The 27,449-nt window shown below is 39.2% G+C and overlaps 1 protein-coding gene across 2 annotated transcripts in view; it reads right to left on the bottom strand.

Moving 5' to 3' along the window:
* Window positions 1-15,382: 15,382 nt before the first annotated feature.
* The window catches only part of LOC124596021 (esterase FE4-like), a 150,332-nt gene continuing 138,265 nt past the window's right edge, over window positions 15,383-27,449 (bottom strand). For both annotated transcript variants that reach the window (XM_047134980.1, XM_047134979.1), the window contains exons 8-11: window positions 22,755-22,936; window positions 16,477-16,609; window positions 16,206-16,326; window positions 15,383-16,097 (exon numbers count right to left, since the gene is read on the bottom strand). In XM_047134980.1, coding sequence (XP_046990936.1) covers window positions 15,944-16,097; window positions 16,206-16,326; window positions 16,477-16,609; window positions 22,755-22,936 — 590 coding nt within the window. In that variant the 3' untranslated portion in view covers window positions 15,383-15,943. The remainder of the gene's footprint in view (window positions 16,098-16,205; window positions 16,327-16,476; window positions 16,610-22,754; window positions 22,937-27,449) is intronic.

Below are 27,449 nucleotides of genomic sequence, written 5' to 3'. Positions count from 1 at the left end.
AGCCACAGGGTGATCCCCATTACCAACAAACACTGTCTGCCTGTGTCCATTCATGCGAATGGACAGTTTGTTGCTGGTCATTCCCACATAGAAAGCTTCACAGTGTAGGCAGGTTAGTTGGTAAATCACGTGGGTGCTTTCACACATGGCTCTGCCTTTGATCGTGTACACCTTCCGGGTTACAGGACTGGAGTAGGTGGTGGTGGGAGGGTGCATGGGACAGGTTTTACACCAGGGGCGGTTACAAGGGTAGGAGCCAGAGGGTAGGGAAGGTGGATTGGGGATTTCATAGGGATGAACTAAAAGGTTACAAAGGTTAGGTAGACGGTGGAAAGACACTCTTGGTGGAGTGGGGAGGATTTCATGAAGGATGGATCTCATTTCAGGGCAGGATTTGAGGAAGTCGTATCCCTGCTGGAGAGCCACATTCAGAGTCTGATCCAGTCCTGGAAAGTATCCTGTCACAAGTGGGGCACTTTTGTTGTTCTTCTGTGGGAGGTTCTGGGTTTGAGGGGATGAGGAAGTGGCTCTGGTTATTTGCTTCTGTACCAGGTCGGGAGGGTAGTTGCGGGATGCGAAAGCTGTTTTCAGGTTGTTGGTGTAATGGTTCAGGGATTCCGGACTGGAGCAGATTCATTTGCCACGAAGACCTAGGCTGTAGGGAAGGGACCGTTTGATGTGGAATGGGTGGCAGCTGTCATAATGGAGGTACTGTTGCTTGTTGGTGGGTTTTTATGTGGACGGACGTGTGAAGCTGGCCATCAGAAAGATGGAGGTCAACGTCAAGGAAAGTGGCAAGGGATTTGGAGTAGGACCAGGTGAATCTGATGGAACCAAAGGAGTTGAGGTTGGAGAGGAAATTCTTGAGTTCTTCTTCACTGTGAGTCCAGATCATGAAGATGTCATCAATAAATCTGTACCAAACTTTGGGTTGGCAGGCCTGGGTGACCAAGAAGGCTTCCTCTAAGCGACCCATGAATAGGTTGGCATACGAGGGGGCCATCCTGGTACCCATGGCTGTTCCCTTTAATTGTTGGTATGTCTGGCCTTCAAAAGTGAAGAAGTTGTGGGTCAGGATGAAGCTGGCTAATGTAATGAGGAAAGAGGTTTTAGGTAGGGTGGCAGGTGATCGGCGTGAAAGGAAGTGCTCCATTGCAGTGAGGCCCTGGATGTGCGGAATATTTGTGTATAAAGAAGTGGCATCAATGGTTACAAGGATGGTTTCCGGGGGTAACAGACTGGGTAAGGATTCCAGGCGTTCGTGAAAGTGGTTGGTGTCTTTGATGAAGGATGGGAGACTGCATGTAATGGGTTGAAGGTGTTGATCTACGTAGGCAGAAATACGTTCTGTGGGGGCTTGGTAACCAGCTACAATGGGACAGCTGGGATGATTGGGTTTGTGAATATTAGGAAGAAGGTAGAAGGTAGGGGTGCGGGGTGTCGGTGGGGTCAGGAGGTTGATGGAGTCAGGTGAAAGGTTTTGTAGGGGGCCTAAGGTTCTGAGGATTACTTGAAGCTCCACCTGGACATCAGGAATGGGATTACCTTGGCAAACTTTGTATGTGGTGTTGTCTGAAAGCTGACGCAGTCCCTCAGCCACATACTCCCGACGATCAAGTACCACGGTCGTGGAACCCTTGTCTGCCGGAACAATGACGATGGAACGGTCACCCTTCAGATCACGGATAGCTTGGGCTTCAGCAGTGGTGATGTTGGGAGTAGGATTAAGGTTTTTAAGAAGGATTGAGAGGCAAGGCTGCAAGTCAGAAATTCCTGGAACGTTTGGAGAGGGTGATTTTGAGGAAGAGGAGGTGGGTCCCACTGTGACGGAGGACGGAACTGTTCCAGGCAGGGTTCAATTTGGATAGTGTCTTGGGGAGTTGGATCATTCGGAGTAGGATTAGGATCATTTTTCTTCGTGGCAAAGTGATATTTCCAGCAGAGAGTATGAGTGTAGGACAGTAAATCTTTGACGAGGGCTGTTTGGTTGAATCTGGGAGTGGGGCTGAAGGTGAGGCCTTTGGATAGGACAGAGGTTTCGGATTGGGAGAGAGGTTTGGAGGAAAGGTTAACTACTGAATTAGGGTGTTGTGCTTCCAGATTGTGTTGATTGGAATTTTGAGGTTTTGGAGGGAGTGGAGCTGGAAGTGGGAGATTGAGTAGATGGGAGAGACTGGGTCTGTGTGCAATGAGAGGAGGTTGAGGTTTGCTGGAAGGGTTGTGAAGGGTGAGTGAGTTGCCTTTCCGGAGGTGGGAAACCAGGAGATTGGATAGTTTTTTAAGGTGGAGGGTGGCATGCTGTTCTAATTTGCGGTTGGCCTGTAGGAGGATGCTCTGAACAGCAGTGTGGATGTGGGAGAGGAAAGATTGAGGACTTTTATTAAGGATAGGAGTTGACAGGGTGCGTTCATTGGCTGAGTTGATGTGTAGGTGAAGGATTAGATGGGTGAGGGCAATGGATTGTTCAGTTTGGAACTGGTATAGGGACTGATGGAAAGAAGGGTTGCAGCCAGAGATGGGAATTTTAAGTGTGAGGCCTTTGGGGGTAATGCCAAATGTCAGACAAGCCTGAGAAAATAAAATATGGGAGTGTAAACTGGCTAGGGCGAAGGCATGTTTGTGGACGGAATGTAAATAAAACTTAATGGGGTCATTGTGGGGGTGTTGTGTGGGTGACATGGTATTAGAAGGTGGAAAGTTAACATGAGGCTGAAATGAAAATGAAAATAAAAATATATGGGGAGAGATAAAGGTGAACTAGAAAGCAACTGGAGATCTGGTGTGAAAAAAGGCGAAAAAGTATTGGTTAAAGCTGGGCTATATTGATCCTGTGGTGAACTTCGGTTGGTAGACAACGACGTGCATAAAGGTTAGGTGGTTGTGTTGCCGCCAAAACACGTTAAAGGGTGTAGAAATTCGGGAAAATTTCAAAAAAACTACGTGTAAATGTATTAAAAGGAGTGGTTTTGTGGTGGCAGATTATGAAAATGAGGTTAACAATTGTCTGACGAAGAAATAATGACGTTAAATTCTGTGGGAAGCGGCTAAAAATGATCAGTGATGTGAGAAAAACGGAAATGGAAATAAAGCAAAAGTTATTTGAACTAGCCGAAATGGTTGTTTAATAGGTGAAAGGAACTGTTTGTGAAACCAAAATGTCTTTGAAAACAAATGCAGAAATTTCAGACTTAAGAAACACATTTTTGACTGTTCAAACTTCTTGTGTGCAGTAAGAAATGTTTGGTAATACTGCCACAGCAATTTTTCATGGAATGGATTTGTTGTGACAGCAGTTACAAAATAAAATTAGAGGTTTTCCATTAGTAGTACATAAATCTGAACTATTGATCAAAGAAGAGAAGTATGATTCATTGAAGAAACAGGGGGTTGGTACACATCAGAATGTACAAAGGACTGTGGATGAGGACTACCAAATGATATGAGTAATAGAGAGAAAATATAGTGACTGATGACCTAGCAGGTAATGTAAAAAGGTGGGGTTTGAAAGACACCACTAACATGATATTTGTAGAATTTAAAGATGAATTTTTGGAAGAATTCTGGTGTATCCAGAAACAAGACAGTCTGTGATTCAAATTTGTCATCATATGAATACCCAATAATAATGGAAGGCATTCCATGAAAGACTTTTGTGAGCCATGGTTTTAAAAACTTGAATACCAGGAAGACAGAAAGTCTGAATCTGAGATGGTATGGGAGTTTTGAAAAAAAAAAAAAATTTCCAAATAACTCAAAATGTTACACTGGGAGTAATCATAAAATGTTCAACAAATTTTTAGAAAAGCCGGAGAATGAAGATCGTTGAACAGCTCGTGAACAACAGAATTTCAGGCTGGTGAATCTGTGAGATAGGGGTGGCCAGAATGTGATGAGAGGATGTGGTGTAGGTAACTTTGCTACTCATGGACAAGATAACTTCCAAAATAATGAAGGAGTGCACAGTGATTAGGAAAACTAGTTTCCACATACACAGATGCAAATAAAAGTGGTTTGCCTGAAGACAAGAAAAAAATATGTGTTTTTGAGATAATGTTAGGGGCAGGAGGAAAAGCGTTGTCAGAATGGAAAATGGTTTTGAAAGAGGAGCTATAATCAGAATACAATAGGAGTGTAAACATTGTATTTAAGTACAGAACTGTTTATACAAGACCCATTTCAAGGAAAGAGCTGTGAATCAGAATTTAAGGCAAATGATAAGTAGCTGGTTGAAGAAAGGTATCTGTGAGAGGGTAGGTCAGAAGTACTGTTAGAAAGGCATGTTGGTGTTTCTCATGGATGAGGTGGAGGAGGAGGAGGTGGTATTTGTCAAGAAATTTGATCAAATGTATGACATGTTTCAAAATTGGGAAAACAAAGAAGGTAGTGACATGAAGGGGGCTCCTTCAGTATTGAAGGTAAGTGAGGAGGAAGAGACGCACAGCAAAAAGATGCTTGCTAGAGATGATATAGATGAAATAACCCCATTCCCACATTATGTAGAAGACACAATTCAGTTATAATGATAACTTTTGAAGAAGCAAACATGATCCAAACATAAGATTAGTGGAAAGCCATGCTGATTTCAATGTTTATGAAGTAAAGGTATGCTAATTGAGATGATTGAATTAGTGGTAGTGGTGACAAATTTATATTCCTGAACAAGAAATGTGTAATGAAAGAGACAAAAAGTGAATGTGCTCTAGAGTATAGTGAAAGTGAAGTAAATGCGGTGTCTAATGATGAAGTGACAACTTTGCCCCAGAATACATATGTTATTGTTGATATGATACAGGCAGATGTAATAACTATGTGGGTGGATGATAGTGATATAATTTACAATTCTTATGGTTTTGTAATAGGAGTGTGTGTTCAAGAAAGAGGCATACAGATTCACTGACGATCTTGCATTATCATTTCAGAATACGAATAAGGAAGTCCACCATGTTGTTGTTGTGGTCTTCAGTCCTGAGACTGGTTTGATGCAGCTCTCCATGCTACTCTATCCTGTGCAAGCTTTTTCATCTCCCAGTACCTACTGCAACCTACATCCTTCTGAATTTGCTTAGTGTATTCATCTCTTGGTCTCCCTCTACGATTTTTACCCTCCACACTGCCCTCCAATACTAAATTGGTGATCCCTTGATGCCTCAGAACATGTCCTACCAACCGATCCCTTCTTCTGGTCAAATTGTGCCACAAACTTCTGTTCTCCCCAATCCTATTCAATACTTCCTCATTAGTTATGTTATCAACCCATCTAATCTTCAGCATTCTTCTGTAGCACCACATTTCGAAAGCTTCTATTCTCTTCTTGTCCAAACTATTTATCGTCCATGTTTCACTTCCATACATGGCTACACTCCATACAAATACTTTCAGAAATGACTTCCTGACACTTAAATCTATACTCGATGTTAACAAATTTCTCTTCTTCAGAAATGCTTTCCTTGCCATTGCCAGTCTACATTTTATATCCTCTCTACTTCGACCATCATCAGTTATTTTGCTCCCCAAATAGCAAAACTCCTTTACTACTTTAAGTGTCTCATTTCCTAATCTAATTCCCTCAGCATCACCCGACTTAATTAGATTACATTCCATTATCCTTGTTTTGCTTTTGTTGATGTTCATCTTATATCCTCCTTTCAAGACACTGTCCATTCCATTCAACTGCTCTTCCAAGCCCTTTGGTGTCTCTGACAGAATTACAATGTCATCGGCGAACCTCAAAGTTTTTATTTCTTCTCCATGAATTTTAATACCTACTCCAAATTTTTCTTTTGTTTCCTTTACTGCTTGCGCAATATACAGATTGAACAACTTCGGGGAGAGGCTACAACCCTGTGTTACTCCCTTCCCAACCACTGCTTCCCTTTCATGTCCCTCGACTCTTATAACTGCCATCTGGTTTCTGTACAAATTGTAAATACCCTTTCGCTCCCTGTATTTTACCCCTGCCACCTTTAGAATTTGAAAGAGAGTATTCCAGTCAACATTGTCAAAAGCTTTCTCTAAGTCTACAAATGCTAGAAACGTAGGTTTGCCTTTCCTTAATCTTTCTTCTAAGATTAGTCGTAAGGTGAGTATTGCCTCACGTGTTCCAGCGTTTCTACCGAATCCAAACTGATCTTCCCCGAGGTCAGCCTCCACTAGTTTTTCCATTCGTCTGTAAAGAATTCGTGTTAGTATTTTGCAGCTGTGACTTATTAAACTGATAGTTCGGTAATTTTCACATCTGTCAACACCTGCTTTCTTTGGGATTGGAATTATTATATTCTTCTTGAAGTCTGAGGGTATTTCGCCTGTTTCATACATCTTGCTCACCAGATGGTAGAGTTTTGTCAGGACTGGCTCTCCCAAGACCGTCAGTAGTTCCAGTGGAATGTTGTCTACTCCAGGGGCCTTGTTTCGACTCAGGTCTTTCAGTGCTCTGTCAAACTCTTCACGCAGTATCATATCTCTCATTTCATCTTCATCTACATCCTCTTCCATTTCCATAATATTGTCCTCAAGTACATCGCCCTTGTATAGACCCTCTATATACTCCTTCCACCTTTCTGCTTTCCCTTCTTTGCTTAGAACTGGTTTTCCATCTGAGCTCTTGATATTCATGCAAGCGGTTCTCTTTTCTCCAAAGGTCTCTTTAATTTTCCTGTAGGCAGTCCCTATCTTACTCCTCATTAAATAAACCTCTACATCCTTACATTTGTCCTCTAGCCATTCCTGCTTAGCCATTTTGCACTTCCTGTCAATCTCATTTTTGAGACGTTTGTATTCCTTTTTGCCTGCTTCATTTACTGCATTTTTATATTTTCTCCTTTCATCAATTAAATTCAATATTTCTTCTGTTACCCGAGGATTTCTACTAGCCCTCGTCTTTTTACCTACTTGATCCTCTGCTGCCTTTGCTACTTCATCCCTCAAAGCTACCCATTCTTCTTCTACTGTATTTCTTTCCCCCATTCCTGTCAGGTGTTCCCTTATGCTCTCCCTGACACTCTGTACAACCTCTGGTTCTTTCAGTTTATCCAGGTCCCATCTCCTTAAATTCCCACCTTTTTGCAGTTTCTTCAGTTTTAATCTACAGGTCATAACCAATAGATTGTGGTCAGAGTCCACATCTGTCCCTGGAAATGTCTTACAATTTAAAACCTGGTTCCTAAATCTCTGTCTTACCATTATATAATCTATCTGTAACCTTTTAGTATCTCCAGGATTCTTCCATGTATACAACCTTCTTTCATGATTCTTAAACCACGTGTTAGCTATGATTATGTTGTGCTCTGTGCAAAATTCTACCAGGCGGCTTCCTCTTTCATTTCTTAGCCCCAATCCATATTCACCTACTATGTTTCCTTCTCTCCCTTTTCCTACACTCGAATTCCAGTCACCCATGACTATTAAATTTTCGTCTCCCTTCACAATCTGAATAATTTCTTTTATTTCATCATACATTTCTTCAATTTGTTCATCATCTCCAGAGCTAGTTGGCGTATAAACTTGTACTACTGTAGTAGGTGTGGGCTTTGTATCTATCTTGGCCACAATAATGTGTTCACTATGTTGTTTGTAGTAGCTTACCCGCATTCCTATTTTCCTATTCATTATTAAACCTACTCCTGCATTACCCCTATTTGATTTTGTGTTTATAACCCTGTAGTCACCTGACCAGAAGTCTTGTTACTCCTGCCACCGAACTTCACTAATTCCCACTATATCTCACTTCAACCTATCCATTTCCCTTTTTAAATTTTCTAACCTACCTGCCCGATTAAGGGATCTGACATTCCACGCTCCGATCCGTAGAACGCCAGATTTCTTTCTCCTGCTAACGACATCCTCTTGAGTAGTCCCTGCCCGGAGATCCGAATGGGGGACTATTTTACCTCTGGAATATTTTACCCAAGAGGACGCCATCATCATTGAATCATACAGTAAAGCTGCATGCCCTCGGGAAAAATTACGGCTGTAGTTTCCCCTTGCTTTCAGCCGTTCGCAGTCCCAGCACAGCAAGGCCGTTTTGGTTACTGTTACAAGGCCAGATCAGTCAATCATCCAGACTGTTGTCCTTGCAATGAGAGTGAAACAAAGGCTAGTGAGAATGATGGGGAAACATGCTTACTACATGATGCCTTTATGGAGGTAATTGCTGCTCATGAAGATCTAGTACTAATACAAATTAAAGCTGATGAAACAGAAAGACAGAAAACTGATAATGTTCAACGGAGAGAAAAGGCTGTAAAAGATGTAGAGGAGAAGATGATGAAGACATCTCCGGGTAAGCATTAAGCAGGAAAAGTTGAATGGATTTCAAGAAAAGACCTGGCAATGGAAAAGGAAAGTGAGGACATCAAGAAACATAAAGAGTGAAACTGACCAGAGAATTAAGTTCTACGAAGAACTGGAAAACAAAATGGTCCCACCATATGGAAAAAGAATAAAATATGTTGAAGAAATAAGGTGGGCAGATGGGTCATGAGACCCAAATGTCATTAATAAAATTTCCTTGATATAGTAAGATTTAATGTCAACCAAAATGTTAAAATTGTGCTTTTTGCATAAAGAAACAGTTAAAACAGCTTAAAAAATTTATGGAAGAGTTAATTGAGTTCCCTCCATGTACAGAAAGTAATGTTGATGAAGAAAAAAAGTTGCTTAAAATTCAGATGAGTAAGCAATCAGAAGCTAGGATCCATAGGCATAATAAAAAGCTAAAGGGTACAAAATTGAATATTTTGCTAACATAGGTTTGGTTAAGACTCATGAAAAATAAAGTGAGATCAACCACAAAATAAGTAAGTTCAAATTCATCTATAGCAGTCCATTTGCAATTGTAAAATCTCCCAACACAAATACATGCTACTTAGCATTTCCTATAACAAGGAAAAAATTGAATATTACAGATAAAAGAAAATATGAACGAAGAATCAATAGTTTTGCTTCTGTCATAATGATGCATTTTAAATATAAACTTTTTGATCAGTTAGTGGTATTAGATTGCCCACTACCAATGTAATGTTTATTTTATGTTTATTGGAGAAAGAGTTGATTATATGAAGCTATATATTAATAATGTGAGTGTGTACCTGCAACTGGTGAGCCAAAGGCTGTTAACAAGTAGTTGCAGCACAAGTTTACCCTTAAAAAGAGTGGTAGCACAGAGCTCAGATTCTCACAGCTAGTCAGTCAATAAGGGAAGGTGAAAGTTGTGATGGACAATACACAACATCTTAGATTAGATTAGATTAGATTAATACTTGTTCCATAGATGATGAATGTGACACTTCGTAGTGACGAGGAACGTGTCAGGTTAATAAAAGATGTCTGTACAAGATATTACATTACACAAAAATTGCACATGACACTAATGTGAAAGTTTTTTTCCCTTAATTTATATCTAAAAACTCAGCCAATGAGTAGAAGGAGTTGACATCTAGAAATTCTTTTAATTTATTTTTAAATGTTAGTTGGCTATCTGTCAGGCTTTTGATGCTGTTTGGTAGGTGACCAAAGACTTTTATGGCAGCATAATTTACCCCTTTCTGTGCCAAAGTCAGATTTAACCCAGCATAGTGAAGATCATCCTTTCTCCTGGCGTTATAGCTATGCACACTGCCATTACTTTTGAACTGGGTTGGATTATTAACAACAAATTTCATAAGTGAATATACATACTGTGAGATTACTGTGAGGATCCCTAGATCCTTAAATAGATGTCTGCAGGATGACCATGGGTGGGCTGCAGCAATTATTCTGATTACACATTTTTGAGCAATGAATACTTTTCTACTCAACGATGAATTACCCCAGAATATGATGCCATATGAAAGCAGTGAATGAAAGTAGGCATAGTAAGCTAATTTACTGAGATTCTTATCACCAATATTTGCAATAACCCTAATAGCATATGTAGCTGAACTCAGATGTTTCAGCAGACCATCAATGTGTTGCTTCCAGTTTAACCTTTCATCAATTTTGAAAATTCTACCTTAGCTACAGACTTGTGTTCAAAGTCTATATTTATTACTGGAGTTGTGCCATTTACTGTACGGAACTGTATATACTGTGTTTTATCAAAATTTAAAGAGAGTCCGTTTGCTGAGAACCACTTAATAATTTTGTGAAAAACATCATTTACAATTACATCACTTAGTTCTTGGTTTTTGGATGTTATTACTATACTTGTATCATCAGCAAAAAGAACTGACTTTGCATCTTCGTCAATGAGGAATGGTAAGTCATTAATGTATATCAAGAACAGTAAAGGACCGAAGACCGAACCCTGTGGTACTTGATAGCCCCCCAGTTTGAGGAATCAGCTGTTGTTTTAACACTACATGAACCACTTATTTCAACTTTCTGCATTCTTCCAGTTAAGTATGAATTAAACCATTTGTGCACTGCCCCACTCAAACCATAATAATTTAGCTTATCTCAAAGAATTCCATGATTTACGCAATCAAAGGCCTTTGAGAGATCACAAAAAATACCAATGGATGATGTCCAGTTATTCAGAGCATTTAATATTTGATCAGTGAAAGCGTATATAGCATTTTCTGTTGAAAAGCCTTTCTGAAAACCAAACTGACATTTTGTTAGTACTTTATTTTTACAAATATGGGAGGCTACTCTTGAATACATTACTTTCTCAAAAATTTTTGATAGAGCTGTCAGAAGAGAGATTGGGCGGTAGTTGTTGACATCCGACGTATCCGCCTTTTTATGCAATGGTTTTACAATGGCATATTTCAGTCTATCGGGGAAAACACCCTGCTCCAAAGAGCTATTACAAACGTGGCTGAGAATCCTACTTATCTTTGGGGAACAAGCTTTAAGTACCTTGCTGGGAATGCCATCACTTCCGTAAGAGCTTTTACTTTTCAGTGAGTTTATTATTTTACTGATTTCAGAGGGAGAGGTTGGTGGAATTACAGTTGTTTCAAACTGCACAGGTATGGCCTCTTCGATTAGTAGCCTTGCATCTTCTAATGAAGATCTAGATCCTATTTTCTCCACAACATTTAAAAAATGATTATTGAAAATATTTTCAATTTCTAATTGTTTGTTAATACACTTGTCATTCAGTTTTATGGCACCAAAGTCTTCCTGTGCTCTTGGTTGCCCTGTTTCCCTTTCAATAATATTCCAAATTGCTTTAATTTTATTATCAGAGTTACTGATCTCAGACATGATACACATGCTTCTGGACTTTTTAATAACTTTTCTTAGTACCGCACAATAGTTTTTATAATATTGAACAATTTCGGGGTCAGTACTCCCTCTTGCTCTTAGATACAGTTCTCTTTTTCGGTTGCAAGATATTCTTATTCCCTTAGTTAGCCAAGGTTTTATATATGTTTTCTTGGAATTATGTTTAACTACACTCCTGGAAATTGAAAGAAGAACACCGTGAATTCATTGTCCCAGGAAGGGGAAACTTTATTGACACATTCCTGGGGTCAGATACATCACATGATCACACTGACAGAACCACAGGCACATAGACACAGGCAACAGAGCATGCACAATGTCGGCACTAGTACAGTGTACATCCACCTTTCGCAGCAATGCAGGCTGCTATTCTCCCATGGAGACGATCGTAGAGATGCTGGATGTAGTCCTGTGGAACGGCTTACCATGCCATTTCCACCTGGCGCCTCAGTTGGACCAGCGTTCGTGCTGGACGTGCAGACCGCGTGAGACGACGCTTCATCCAGTCCCAAACATGCTCAATGGGGGACAGATCCGGAGATCTTGCTGGCCAGGGTAGTTGACTTACACCTTCTAGAGCACGTTGGGTGGCACGGGATACATGCGGACGTGCATTGTCCTGTTGGAACAGCAAGTTCCCTTGTCGGTCTAGGAATGGTAGAACGATGGGTTCGATGACGGTTTGGATGTACCGTGCACTATTCAGTGTCCCCTCGACGATCACCAGTGGTGTACGGCCAGTGTAGGAGATCGCTCCCCACACCATGATGCCGGGTGTTGGCCCTGTGTGCCTCGGTCGTATGCAGTCCTGATTGTGGCGCTCACCTGCACGGCGCCAAACACGCATACGACCATCATTGGCACCAAGGCAGAAACGACTCTCATCGCTGAAGACGACACATCTCCATTCGTCCCTCCATTCACGCCTGTCGCGACACCACTGGAGGCGGGCTGCACGATGTTGGGGCGTGAGCGGAAGACGGCCTAACGGTGTGCGGGACCGTAGCCCAGCTTCATGGAGACGGTTGCGAATGGTCCTCGCCGATACCCCAGGAGCAACAGTGTCCCTAATTTGCTGGGAAGTGGCGGTGCGGTCCCCTACGGCACTGCGTAGGATCCTACGGTCTTGGCGTGCATCCGTGCGTCGCTGCGGTCCGGTCCCAGGTCGACGGGCACGTGCACCTTCCGCCGACCACTGGCGACAACATCGATGTACTGTGGAGACCTCACGCCCCACGTGTTGAGCAATTCGGCGGTACGTCCACCCGGCCTCCCGCATGCCCACTATACGCCCTCGCTCAAAGTCCGTCAACTGCACATACGGTTCACGTCCACGCTGTCGCGGCATGCTACCAGTGTTAAAGACTGCGATGGAGCTCCGTATGCCACGGCAAACTGGCTGACACTGACGGCGGCGGTGCACAAATGCTGCGCAGCCAGCGCCATTCGACGGCCAACACCGCGGTTCCTGGTGTGTCCGCTGTGCCGTGCGTGTGATCATTGCTTGTACAGCCCTCTCGCAGTGTCCGGAGCAAGTATGGTGGGTCTGACACACCGGTGTCAATGTGTTCTTTTTTCCATTTCCAGGAGTGTATTTTCTTGGGAAAACAATTTTCAAATACCCTTAAAAATGTATCGTGAAATAAGTTATATTTCGAGTTTGCATCGGGTTCCTTATACACTTCATCCCCGTCTAGCTGCTGTAGGCTTTCCCTAAAGTTTGCAATATTTATATTGTTAATTGAACTCACTGCTTTGAAAGTCTGATTTTATATACTGCATGGAGCTATGTCATGTACTGTAACTAGCTGAGCACCATGATCTGAAAGACCATTCTCAACAGGATAAGCATTTATGTCCTTAAACTTATCTTGGTCTATAAAAAAGTTATCTATCAATGTACTGCTGCTCTTTGTTATCCGAGTAGGAAAATCAATGACGGAGCTCAAATTGAAAGAACTGAGTGATACTACAAGGTCATTCGTCGTATTACACTCTTTCAGGGAATCAACATTGAAACCCCCACAAATGATAATTTGCTTCCCCCTGTCTGACAGATAGCACAACAAAGCATCCAAGTTTTCTAGAAATAGCTGGAAATTCCCTGAGGGGGACCTATACACTGTTACAATTATGAAAGTGCCATCGTTTAGTTTAAGTTCAGTGGCACATGCTTCCATATGTTGCTCTACACAACATTTTTTAGTTTCTAAATTTTTACATTGTGGAAGCTTTTGACATATATTGCAACTCCTCCTCTCATCATATTATCTCTACTTACATGTACAGCTTATTTGTACCCATTGATGCTAACCTTTTGCATATCAGTGACAATGTGATGCTCAGACAGGCATAGTACATCTATTACATTCTGAGTTTCTATGTCTTCTAAAGAAAGCAGAAGCTCATCAGTTTTATTCTTCAATCCCCCAATATTTGATGAAATATACTAACATTATTTTTCACTTTACTTTTGTGAGTATCTTGAACATTTTTAACATCTTTAGTACTTGCCTGGCTGAGTTTCCCACTGGACACTGATCTTACACTAAAAAAGAGTTTCCACCATGAGATGTAGTTCCTCCCCCCTTTAAATTTCCTGCTATCAGCCCAGCCAGTTTACCCTTCCCTTTCTTGTTGAGGTGTAGGCCATGTCTAGTAGAGTCCCACCTACAGAGTGAATCAACAGGAACCACACCAATGTGTGACCCTGCACCAGATCCAAGTAGCCGTTCCAACTCCAAATTAACTCTCCTGACAGAAGAGCTCAAATGAGGTCAGTCGTGGCGCTCCAGAACCGACACAAACCCAACACTGGTATGACTCGATGTTGATGCAATCTTTGCCAGGTCACACTCTATGCTGTACCCCGGATCTCTGTCAATACTGTTGCCCGGCCCACCCACAATAACCCTGGTATCTTCCTTAGTAAAGCCTCTACATAGTGAACCTAAATCCTCTGTAACCTGCGCCAGTCCAGCACTAGGTTTGAAAAAACTTGTGACCTGGTATTCTGACCCTAATTCATCCTGCAGAAGTTGGCCCACACCCCTTGCATGTGAACTACCTAGCAACAAGACTTCCTTTCTCTTTGCAGACTTCCCTACATTCTTATTCAATTTGCTGCTGAAAATTTGTTGAGCCCTGTCTACATCTACTTCTGTGAGAGGCTCATCAGTTTCTGACTGAGGCAACAGGTCAAACCTATTTTGTACATTAATAATAAAGCTGTCAAAAGAATTTCTTGGCCTGTTCCTTATGCCTGTTGCCACTTCCCACCCCTGTTTACCCTCCCCCCTTAACCTGCCCAGTTCTCGCCTAGCGTCATCTAACTCAGCCTGAAGGGCAGCAATTTTCCCCTCCTGTTCCACAACCTTTCCATCTCTGCTGCATAGCCTACAGAACCACTGATGAGTCTCGCTCATTTTCCCAATTCCCATGCCACTACAATCACCCCAATGAAAGAAGTTACTACATCCATCACACCAACCCCCGGAGCTAATGATTCTTTTTTATTTTATTTTTTTATTTATAAACCAGCAGGCTTAAGTGCAGAAAAGATGAAAGAGGAGGAGAAGGAAGAGGAAGAGGAGGAGGAGGAGGAGAAGGAAGAGGAGGAGGAGGAGAAGGAAGATATGTACAAGACAACAGGAATAGTACAAAAATAAGAACACTAAGCAGACAAAACTGTATTTGCATGCTGCTGCACAAGTGACCATAAAATTCTTCCTCCAATTTTTCTCAACAAAATGCTGATGAAATTCAACAACATACAGTCCTGTGTATTACTGTTCCTTACTTCCGAATTACTTTTTATGAATCTTAAAATCTCCGTGAAATCACTGTACAGCTAGGTTACTAAAATAAAAATTAAAACATTTTAACTTTTTTCATGTTGACACATGGACCCACCCACTTTGTGCAAGGTAGTCTACTATCACCTAAGTGCAATCACTTTCACCAGAATAATAGGTACCATTATGCCACATCTGATAATGTAATTCCTGACCATTACATGTGAGTTCTTACAGGCTCATTCATTGTGGGGATAGGATAAAAATAGCGAACAGTGCTCACAACATATTGAATAAAGAATGAAAAAAATATAAGGTATAAAAAATTAATCTTTATTATATTTATTACACATTTTATGAATTCAAACAGTCTTTGCATTAAGTTGTCAGATGTTAGTTGGCAATAATGAACAAATTATACTTAATATCAAATTGTGATACTTGAAGGCAGGATTGGGTCATCAAGAGGGGCAAAAGAGAATGAAAATTATGCTAGCTTGGGGAAGAAATCCATTGTCAATTTTTTTGTGTTTGCCTCTTGACGACTCAATGCATGTGCTGTTTGGTAAGTATTTGTGATAGCTGAAACATATTTACAAGAAATTATGTAGCTCATTCATATAAATAATTTTAAAAACTGTGCATTTCTCCATCACAATACCTTATTTTTAGTGTGAAAATAGTCATTTCTGTTAGGTATAAAGTAATTTTAACTCATGAAGACAACAAATATACAGAATATATAAGAATGGAAAATGAATCTCTATGTTTGCATATAATGTTAAAATAATGGCAGAGGAAGGGTGAATGATATTAATAAATACATCACAGTTTTGCCAATAACTAAAATGACAACAAAAATTAACAATATTTCACATATATTCAGCTTTTTCTTATACTCATTATTTTCATTTTGTATGTTTCCTTGAACAATTTATCTATGGCATTACAGTGTGCCAGAAATCCATTCTTTCCTTGTTCAGTCCAGTCCCAGTATAAAGAGGTGAAACAAACTCTAAATAATTTGTGTTGTTTGTTTCATACTGATACCAGTCTTCTGTAAGTAGTTCATCAATAACTGGAGTTGGATCACTGCAAAAAGAAAATAAGAAGAGTAAAAAAAATTAAAAATTTAGTTTTAAGTTTCAAAAGTTGAATCATTGCTTTGATTCTGTTTTGATGAAGTGTTTAGTGACTCACCCGTATTTCACAAAATTGGCCCACATATGAAGCAATTGCAGTCCAACTTTGTATCCAGCAGAATCTGGTTCAAGATTAACATAGTTTTTTGCATATCTTGTATCATCCCCATGGCAAGCTCCTACGAGAATGTACAGCATTTATTGTTACAATTATATATTAGGAAGAAGTATCATAAGATATGGACACAAGCTACTCAACTTCTTTAATATGAGATACATGTACAAAAAAATAAATTTATATAGGTTTGGTGCTTCCAAGGACAATTTACCTGGAAAATCAGGGTATACATTGAGTGGTCCGTTGAATGAGAACTGATAATAGTACACAGGTTCCGGAGAACTTCTACTCATGTTACGTATAACAGTATCTACTCCTTCCGTAAAACTAAGATCTGATGCCAACTGTAAACAAAGGAAAAATTTTAGTATTATTAACAAAATGCTGCAGACAAAACTGAACACTGGAACCAAAATAAACAATATCATGATCAGTGCAAAATCCTGCCTAACAAGAGAATTCAAAATTATGATGTGATGTTATTTGCATTAATTCTTTCAAACATTCACACATCATGTTTCATAAGTTCCATCATCTTAGAGAACTTTACAGGATGTGAAATGAGCTGGTTTACACATTAAGAGATAGAAGAGGCCTCTGCAGACTATTCATGTAAGGTACATCAATAATCACTTATGATCAGTGTTAATCTACTCTCACTGATAATTATCAAAATAACTTCCACAGAACTTTAACAGCAGTCATGTTCCACACAGAATGTGCAGCTGAGTTTGGACTCCTTTTAAAAATAATATCCAACAGGTCTCTCAAATAAAAAATTGCCTTATGGTTGGAAGAAAGCATGGGCCACACCCTTCCACAAGAAAAGTAGCAGAATTGGTATACAAAACTACTTTTCATTGTAACTGAGAGCCATCTGTTACAAAATCTTAGAATGTCTTCTGAGCTAAAAAGTAATAAGATATCTTAAAAAGAATAGTCTTCTCCATGCCAGCCACCAAGGATTCCATAGACACCAGTCATGTAAAACACAACCCTCTCTTTCTCATATGACATCGAGAAGTTCATGACTCAGAGCACTCAGATGGACACAGCTTTTCTTGAATTTCAATGGGCATTTGACCCAGAGCCACACTGACACTTATTAATGAAAATCATCAACATATGTTGTTGAAACTTTATACATGATTAAATTTGGGTCCCATGCAGTTCAGTTTATGTATGCATTATGTCACAGTCGGTGTTAAAAGTAACCTCTCACTTTCTACAGCTCATTCAGTTATCTGTAAGGAAGTGCTTTCTGTAAAGAGTTGTGCTAATTATAGTCAATTTTTTTTGACATTAACTTGCATTGCTCAAGACGACTTTGCCATGGCACAAAATTCTATTGCTTTATGCAATATATAATCATTTAAATTGTAGTCCAACTTTTATTTCTCAAAAACAAAAGAAATAATTTTGATTCAATTTCTGAAAATCCTTTATTTAATACAATTAAATATTACAGACTTTAACCAATGCAGAGGTAAAACTTGGTTTACCCAGAATGAAGAAACTGACTTCAATGGGCTGCAAAAGTACAAGCTCATTAATTCCCATTATTGAATGTCCAGTTGAGATATGTGAGATTAGCTTCAAATAAATACATCAGAACGTGCCTATGACATCATTCAAAGGACCTTGAAAATTATTTTGCTATAACTGAGATTTTTATTTTCAGTCTGTTGTGGTGGCAAATGGAAAACAACAAATTTATTTAGACTTGTTTCATTTTACATACAGAATTAAAATTTAAGCTTACATAAATACAGTTCATCCAGCAGTATGTTGAGTTCTCACCAGATTTATTTACTTAGGAGTTGTGATGAAGCAAACTGGGATAATTTTACTTCCCTTGTTGTTTTGCCATCTGCCTACTTAAATTCGTTAAAGTAGGTGAAACACTACAGAGGTAATTAATCAGTCATTTTACTCTGCTGTCTATTTGCCCAATACACACTTTCTAAATGATGTTGTATGTTCATTATTTCATTTGCAATTTCACTGCTTCATCCCCCAGCATCATAAAACATGTTCATAATTCTAATGGTTTCTAAGGCATCATTCACAGTAGGGATAAGCACTTTCTTTCTTTCTTTTTCCTCTTCTTCTTCGTCTCCATCGCCATCTTCACCAACTTCATGTTCACTGTTGCCCTGATTCTACACATTGCTTGCTATTTCGTCTTCAGTTTGCACTTTGCTTGTAGCAAGGCCATCATCTACTGTTGCATATATTTCATAGTCACTCTGATTGAGATATCACAGTTGATTCCTGGCAGCAATGCAGATAGTGGCAGATCATCAGTGTCATTGAATGTGTCTTCAGTTAAAGGTGGCATTTATTCCTTCAGTTGTGATTCCTGTATGACAGAAACAGTTCTTTAATGTTTTGGGCTGTGGCCCAGCTCCAAGCTTTGGTAATGCATCTCATCACATCCATCAGTGTAATAGAACAATCCTGCTTTTTCTAAATGTATTGTATCATTTTCAGTAATATAAACTTATGATAGTGGCATTTCAGACCTCTAATTACTCATTCATCCAGGAGTTGCAATAAACTTGTTGTACTAGCAGGAAGTAAAACAAGTTTAATATTTACCAGATGAAAGAGTGTGGGATGATGGACAGTTGTCATCAAGAACCAGTATCTTCATTTTCTGACTTCTAAGCTCCCAGACCCAACACTTTATCTCAACTTCGAAGAGTTCAGAGGTCATCCATGACTTTTATTAGCATTGTAGTGCACTAGGAGAAGAACCAGTATCTTCATTTTCTGACTTCTAAGCTCCCAGACCCAACACCTTATCTCAACTTCGAAGAGTTCAGAGGTCATCCATGACTTTTTATTAGCATTGTAGTGCACTAGGAGATTTTTTAGATGTTTAAAAACACAAAGGACTTTTCAATTTACCTATCATGAGCAATTTTTTCTTCTCAGTTCCATCTATGTTAGCACAAACCAGAACTGTTATTAGTGTTATTAGTTTTAGATAACTTACCACAAACACATTTTTTACCCTTGAATTTCAGAGCTTAGTCAAGTGTCAGTTTCAAGAACATGCCAGTCTCATCTGTGTTAAATATGTCATAGTCTGCATATCCTTCACAAAATATAGGCCACATGGTAGTGAGCCATTGTTTGATTGTTTCAGTATTCACACTGTTGGCTTCACCACTCACTTTGCCAAAAGTAGTACTGTGATGTTGCTTGAATCTGTCAATACAGCCACTGTTGCACACAAACTCCTCATCTTTTAATTTATTGGCAATTTTTTTTGTTTTCACCATAAGGAGAGGCCCACTAATGGGTACATTGATGCTTCTCTGTTGCTTAAACCACTTAAGCAGCATTTCATACATTTCGCTTCATTCAGCTTTTCATAACCACTTAATTTTAGATCCGTTTTGTTCAAACACATTAACAATTTTATCCTTGTTCTTCCAGATCATTTGGACTATGGAATTTATGAGGCCAAATTGATGACACATGTCAACCTGTTTAGCTCCATTCTAGATTTCTTGAATCGCTTTTACATTTTCTTCTACTGTCAAAGCTTTTACTAGTAATCCTGTTCTAAATTCCCACACACTTCATAACAAATCGTCATGGGAAGTGGCATCACTTACACTGTTCATTAGTTCTGTGACTGTCACCACTACTGCAGTATGAATGCACTAGGGTAACAATAAGCTTATGAATCTATACTACACCTATTGTTGACAGAAGGGCAGAGAGAAGAATGTGCCAGGTTGCCATATAACAACAATAGATTTCCTTATACAGTACATTGATTCTCTGAAAGTCTTGTTGCAAAATGAGGCTGATATTGACACTACATATGATGTGCATGTGTATATATTTTTCACATTAAGCAAGAATGAGAAGTATGTTCCTTACGAGAAATATGGCCATATCACAGAAATCAGGATGTTATAGCCAAGTTGTCATTGTAACCAATTTCATTATAAGAAAGTTCAATTGTATTAACTTGCAAAGATGATAAAACAAATTTTGACAATTTTAAAAGATTTTACTATGAAATGTATACAAGACCAAAACTGCCATGAGATATATTGTCATTTGTCAACTGTTGAGAATATTTGAAGTTTATAATGCCAGTCATTGTATCACAAATTAATGAATGAAATTGTAAAAGATATTAAACAAATTTAAAAAAGGACTGGTATGATGAAACAGTCCACAGTGACAGCAGATATACCATCTATACAATTCCTGTCTACTGAGGTGGGCTCTGTTACAGTTATCATATTTTGACATTATGAATAGTTCATGGGTGAATGGCCAGATGTTGGTGTTCAATTGGCACAATATTTCAGCAAGCAACCACACTGCCATCATCATAAGCACACTTGATGTTGGGAATGTGGTTGCTTTCTGAAATACTGAACATGTTGGACCCTGACACTGAGCTGTTCATCTATGAGCTATTTCATTACAAATTATGTCAGGAGAAGTTGAAGAGTCATGCTCCGATGTTACTCAATACCAAAATTTCCTTAACTGTGACTTTTCTGTGGCCAGATGGTCAGCTTTGAAAAGTCATTTATCTAGTCATAAAATTAATTTCTTGTTTTAGTGTCATTGTCCTCGGAAATTCATGTATAGCATCAGTTAGCATTTGCTACATTTTGCTAGTCTATAAAAATCATGTACACATCTGCATATGCAATGAAGCCACACACCAAGTTCATGGTTATATTTCATGTTAACAGAAGGATGTGTAAGGAAGCAATGTTTATATGTCACACCATATCAACAGTGGTGTGGTGGCTGCACTGTCAGTACCTGTTACTCTATTTCCTTGGATAAGATGGAAATCAGCATATACTCTTTAGGAATGGTAATAAATAGACTGCTTAATTTATAATGAAGTCCTCTATTAGGTATTACACTGAAGAACCAAAGAAACTGGTACACCTGCTTAATATAGCGTAGGGCACCTGTAAGTACAAAGAAGTGGCACAACATGATGTGGCAAGGACTCAACTAATGCCTGAAGTAGTGCAGGAGTAAATTGACACCATGAATACTGCAGGCCTGTCCATAAATCCCTATGAATACAAGGGGGTGGAGATCTCTTCTGAACAGCGTGTTGCAAGGTATCCCAGATATGCTCAATAATGTTTATGTCTGGGGAACTCGGTGGTCAGTGGAAGTATGTAAACTCAGAGGTGTGTTCTTGGAGCCACTCTGTAGCAATTCTGGACATGTTGGGTGTTGCCGTGTCCTGCTGAAACTACCTAAGTCCATTAGAATGCCCAATGGACATGAATGGATGCAGGTGATCAGAGAGGACACTTCCATACATGTCACCTGTCAGAGTCATATCTAGACATATCAGGGGTCCAATATCACTCCAACTGCACATGCCAGACCCCATTATAGAGCCTCCACCAGCTTGAACAGTCCTCTGCTGACATGCAGGGAACATGGATTCATGAGGTTGTCTTCATAGCCATACACATCCATCCACTTGATACAATTTGAAATGAGACTCATCCAACTAGGCAACATGTTTCCGGTCAACAGCAGTCCAACGTTTGCATCAGACGGATCCAGGCAAGGTGTAAATCCTTGTGTTGCACCATCATCAAGGGTACATGAGTGGCCCTTTGGCTCTGAAAGCTCATATCATTGATGTTTCATTGAATGGCCCACACAATGAAACTTGTTGATGGTCCAGCATTGAAATCTGCAACCATTTGTGGAAGGGTTGCACTTTTGTCACTTTGAATGATTCTCTTCAGTTGTCATTAGTCCTGTTCTTGTAGGATCTTTTCCTGGCTGCAGCAATGACAGAGATTTAATGGTCTCCTGGATTCCTGGTATTCATGGTACACTCATGAAATGGTCATACGGGAAAATTCTCACTTCATCATTACCTCGGAGATGCTGTGTCCCATTGCTTACAAGCCAACTATAGCACCACATTCAAACTCACTTAAATCTTGATGACCTACCATTATACCAGCAGTAACTGATCTAACAACTGCACCAGACACTTGTTGTCATATATAGGCAATGCTGACAGCAGTGCCGTATTCTGCTTGTTTACGTATCTCTGTATTTGAATAGGCATGCCTATACCAGTTTCTTTGGCATTCCAGTGTCGGTGGTAAATGTTCATTACAATGGACAAGAAGAAAAAAATTATACATGGTTGATGCATGATAGTTTCAGCAGTATGTGTTTTAAGTTACGGGGCTAATTGCATGAAAATTATACCCTATACAATAGAAATGTACTCTACACATTCTACATTGTTATCACAACATGCCTATTTGTCATAAAAATGAAATTATATAGCTATTTGAGAAAAAGTACTTTTGTTTTAAAATTCAGTACTCTATTACATAGTAAATTACAAGATACCTTTTATTTATTTTACTGTGCAAACAACTGATTCTAGAAATAAATAACACGATGTATTTCTTGCCACATCAAATTTTAAAGAGTATAGGTTACCTTGGCAGTTGAGTCATTAAGTTGTAAAGTAATTTCATTGTCACCATAATAAAATTGTCGAATTTCTGCAGAGACTCTTAACTGCTCTTCTCTGCTTGACAGTCGGAGCTCATGAGCAACATAAGCATCAAAGTTGTCATTCAGATTCTTTACATCTTCTTCAGATGCAAATACACCACCTTCTGCAAAATAAAAATTCTGTATAATTAATGTTAATATTAATTAAGTTACTATCCTATAAGAAGTATCACTGTCATAAACAACTAATTCTAATGTGCTAGAATATTTGATAGAGCATATTTGTATGGAATTTAACTGCAAAGATCACAAACAAACTCTATAGGATTTCAATATGTAAACATATTACAAAGTCTATAAATAGAAAGCAGCTGCAGTAATTGAAGAGCATTATTTTCTTACCCAAAGGTGATTGCAAGAAAGAATATATCAATGATATGAGCATTTTGAAAGCTGTCTCTTGTATTTACACTACTTAAATGCCACTATTTTGCATACATGTTTAGCAATGTGTGATCTAACTTGTAGCTTCATTTATTTGGATACTAGCCTTTTCTCCATGGCTTTGCCCAAGTATGTATTACACACATGTACTGAACACACCTCATCCTCCTCCTCCTCCTTCTCCTCCTCCAAACCTCTCTGTGTCCATGTCTTCCTCTCTCTATCTGACCATGTCAACCTCCAGCCTCTCTCTGTCTATCTCCTCTTCCCCACTCTCGCTGTCTCTTCATTTCTGCCTCCCCCACTCTTTGTCCAGTTCCTCCAGCCCCTCCCTCTGACCATATCTTCCTCCCCCTGTGGTCCAACCACATCGTTCTCCCGCTCTCTCTTCCATATCTGTCTCCCATCTACCTTTTTCTCCTGCCCAGAACCCTCTACACTTTCCACTTACCTTATGCATCAGGCCCATCTCCCCTCTCTCTTTCCATCCCCCCCCCCCCACTTCATCCCTACCCTCCTCTATCCATCTCAGCCTGTTCCCAGCCATGCTTATCATCATATGTATCCCGTGAAATATAGTTCAACAATGCAGGCTGATACTTCTACAATAACACACCTGTCATGCAAGACAGACTACACATCATGGGCTTGAAAATAATTTATTTACCCCTCATGTGCAAGCCACCATGGAAAGAAAGTCAAAGCAGACTGATAGTACTCCAACACAATGTGCTTGGAGGTGTACATGTCCAGTTCCTGACAACCATTTCTTGCCATTCAAATGCAGGATGTGCTTCAAAGCAGGCTGATTTGGCATGCCGATACTGTTCCTACACAACATGCCTGTTTTGAAGGGCAGCATGTATGCCAGGGGTTGGAGAAAACACGTTTTTCCCTGTATATACACGCATCTGTTGGAGCTAAGAGGTAATAAACCCCACAGTGCTGACACTCATGAGGCCTGCTGTTTCTGTGCCAAATTTGACTCAAATTGCTCTTTAGGTTTCACACCTACATTCTGCTTTATATGTATAACAGACCGATTCTACATAAACTTACAGAAAAAAATCACAACACAAATAAATAATTAATGTAGAGTAATGAAATTTTCAGAATACATTTGTCTAGGTAACATTTGTCTAGGTAACATCTACATCGCAAGATCACATGTTAATGTATGTGTGAGATAAGCCATTGCAAATGTGCAATGTTGGTGCATTAATAATTGGTGTAACCACCAGAATGTTTAATGCAAGCTTGCAAACATGCAAGAATTGTGTCATACAGGTACTGGATGTCAATTTGGAGATGGAGTTCCAAACCTGTGGCACTTGGTCAGTCAATACAGGGATGGTTAATGCTGTTTGTGGAAGGTGCTGGACTTGTCATTTGATAAGGTCCCATATGTGCTCAATTGGAGACAGGTCTGGTGATCAAGAAGGCCAAGGCAACACGTCAAGATTCTGTAGAGTATATTGGGTCACAACAGTGGTATGGGGATGAGCATTATCGTGTTGGAAAACATCCCCTGGAATGCTGTTCATGAATGGCAGCACAACAGGTCAAATCACCAGACAGACATACAAATGTACAGTCAAGCTGCACAGGACAACCATGATAGTTATCCTTCTGTTGTATGAAATTGCACCATGGCTGATAACTCCAAGTATAGGTTCAGTGTGTCTAGCACATAGCCAAACTGATCACAGCCCTCAACTGGCCTCCTTCTAACAACCACACAGCTATACTAACACCAAGGCAGAATCAGCTTTCATCCAAAAACACGACAAACCTCCACCCTACCCTCCAATAAGCTATCACTTGAGACCACCGAAGTCACAAATGGTGATGGTTTGGGGTTGGTGGATTGCAGGCTTGGAGCTGTCCTTGAAGTAACCAATTTGTAAAAGTTCATTGTGGCACTGTGGTGCCAGCTGCTGCTCAAATTTCTGCTGCAGATGAAGTACAATATGCCAGAGCCATATGCTGAACACAATGTTCTTCCAACTTGGTAGTGTCCTATTGCCATCTGAAACCTAGTCTTCTTGTGACCATACATTCTCGTGACCCCTGCTGCCAACATGTGCAATGGTCACAGTCCTGCCAAGTCTTTCTGCAATATTCCAGAAGAAACATCCAGCTTCTCATAGCCTATTACTCAACCTCGTTTAAACTCAGTGAGGTGCTGATAATGGCATCTTTGTCATCTCAAAGGCATTTTTGACTGACATCATCTCACCAGATTCAATCTCAAAGGTAACTAATGCTCATGACCATTACATTATATATTTAAAGCAAATCTGATTTGCATCCTCATAGTGGCACTGCTAGTGGCACTCTTATATTAATGGTTGTATTGAATCATATTATTTTTCTTTCTTTCCTTTTCTTATATATAATCTATATGTAAACTAAATGAGATATAAACCAGACACACTGCCAAAAGTAAATTAACAAGTTGTTTTATGGCAAGGATAATGTTTTGATACATCATTAAATATCTGTATAAAATGAAGTAAGAAATATGCTCTTCAGTTTATTAATTCATGTATCTTCAGCCTTTTGTTTCAGGAAGTGGTAGTGCATGGATGTATGCTTGGATCCATTGCACCAACATTGTTAAAAATGTGTATTTTAACCACTCATTAAAAGTATCAGAGAAAGTTATTAGAAAAGGGATATTTATTCATATGGTTATAAGTTCAACTCCTATCTGTTCATCATTTCACTCACTGCCAAGATCCTGCACCAAGAGGTTCCAGGCAGACAAGAATAATTAGCGCCATATATGGAGGAGTGTTCTTGCATTGACATTGTCACACTCAAGACTTAATACACTGGAATTAATGTGAAGGTAATGACTAAGACTTGATAGGCACTTGGTTTACTTATACTAAAAATATTGTACTTTGTGTGTTTAAGAACTTCTAGACAGTTCAACAATTTCAATGGTTTCAGTGATTATTTGGTAATGCACACTACTGCAAGCAGCAGTACATAATGCAAATTATGTTAATTGACCTTGAATGTAATGATATTCCAGGTCTGTTGATACTGATATCAGTTAATGTTCACCCAAAATTGTGCACAGATTCATAAATTATCTTCAAAACTTTCTCAACTATTCTTTCCAATCAATTTTTCCAATTATTCAAGCAATTATTAATCAATTTCGATTCCACATCCCTATTCATGGTGGCCTATTCCGTGCCAAGTGGTCTAATATCGAGAAATGTTCCCACATGACCATAATGGATTTTGATGAAATTTTGTATGATCATTCACACATGCTCTCAATGAACACTGGTAAAGCTTCAGTTTCAGAAATTCAATACTTTCGGACATACAGTCACTTGTTTAAGACCATAGCAAAGCTTTCTATAGTGTGTCCTTGAATTTTCAGCAACTTTGAGATGAGATATCTCTGTAAGTATTTGCATGAAAGAAACAAAACTTGGCCATCTTATACAACGTTGTTTAGAGCTCTTTAAAGTAAAATATTAAGAAAAGGATTTCTGAGCAATTTTCATATAGATAATTTGAGGCAAAGTTGGGCGAAAAAATTGCTGTTTTAAAAAAAAATGCGAACTTTCGTTTTTTATATCTCCAAAAGTAATTGTGGGATGTACATGAAACTTTGCACACCATCACTCACCAACACAAGGTCTTAGAATATAAAATTTCATTCTCCTATTGATTTCCATTATTTCACAAATCTAGGGTAAAGTTGACGATTTTTCAAAAAGTGCTAAAAATGGGTATTTTTAGTCAAATTTCTCAAAAAAGTGTTTCCTTCAAACTCTTCTAAACTATGGTCATTAAAAAGAGCATATTCTAAACTATCTATAAAAGTGGATTTGGTTTTGCAATGCAAGCATATAAGGCCCTAAAAAGTAGCATCATCAAAGAGGCGCACTGGAAGTTTGAACACATTTTCCTGGCATTCAAATTATATCTGAAACCTTTTATTATGACTAATAAATGTTTATTAGTGCCTTGAATAATTGAAATAAAAAGATCTGGTAAATAGGCAATGAAACTGTCATAAAAACTTGAAAACTATGAGAAGTAGCCCTTCTGCTTTTATCATAAGTGTTCGTCTGCATAAAACTCTTCTCATTTGAGAAAAAAAAGAGAGATCATAAAGAATTCAATGAATAACAGCTTCATATTTTTTGTACTTATCAAAATTGTAAATATTTACAAGTGGAAAATGAAGACCTAATTTTTGGA

This window comes from Schistocerca americana, chromosome 2 (assembly GCF_021461395.2).
Source record: "Schistocerca americana isolate TAMUIC-IGC-003095 chromosome 2, iqSchAmer2.1, whole genome shotgun sequence".
Classification (NCBI taxonomy): domain Eukaryota; kingdom Metazoa; phylum Arthropoda; class Insecta; order Orthoptera; family Acrididae; genus Schistocerca; species Schistocerca americana.
This window is presented reverse-complemented; position numbering and strand designations above follow the sequence as displayed.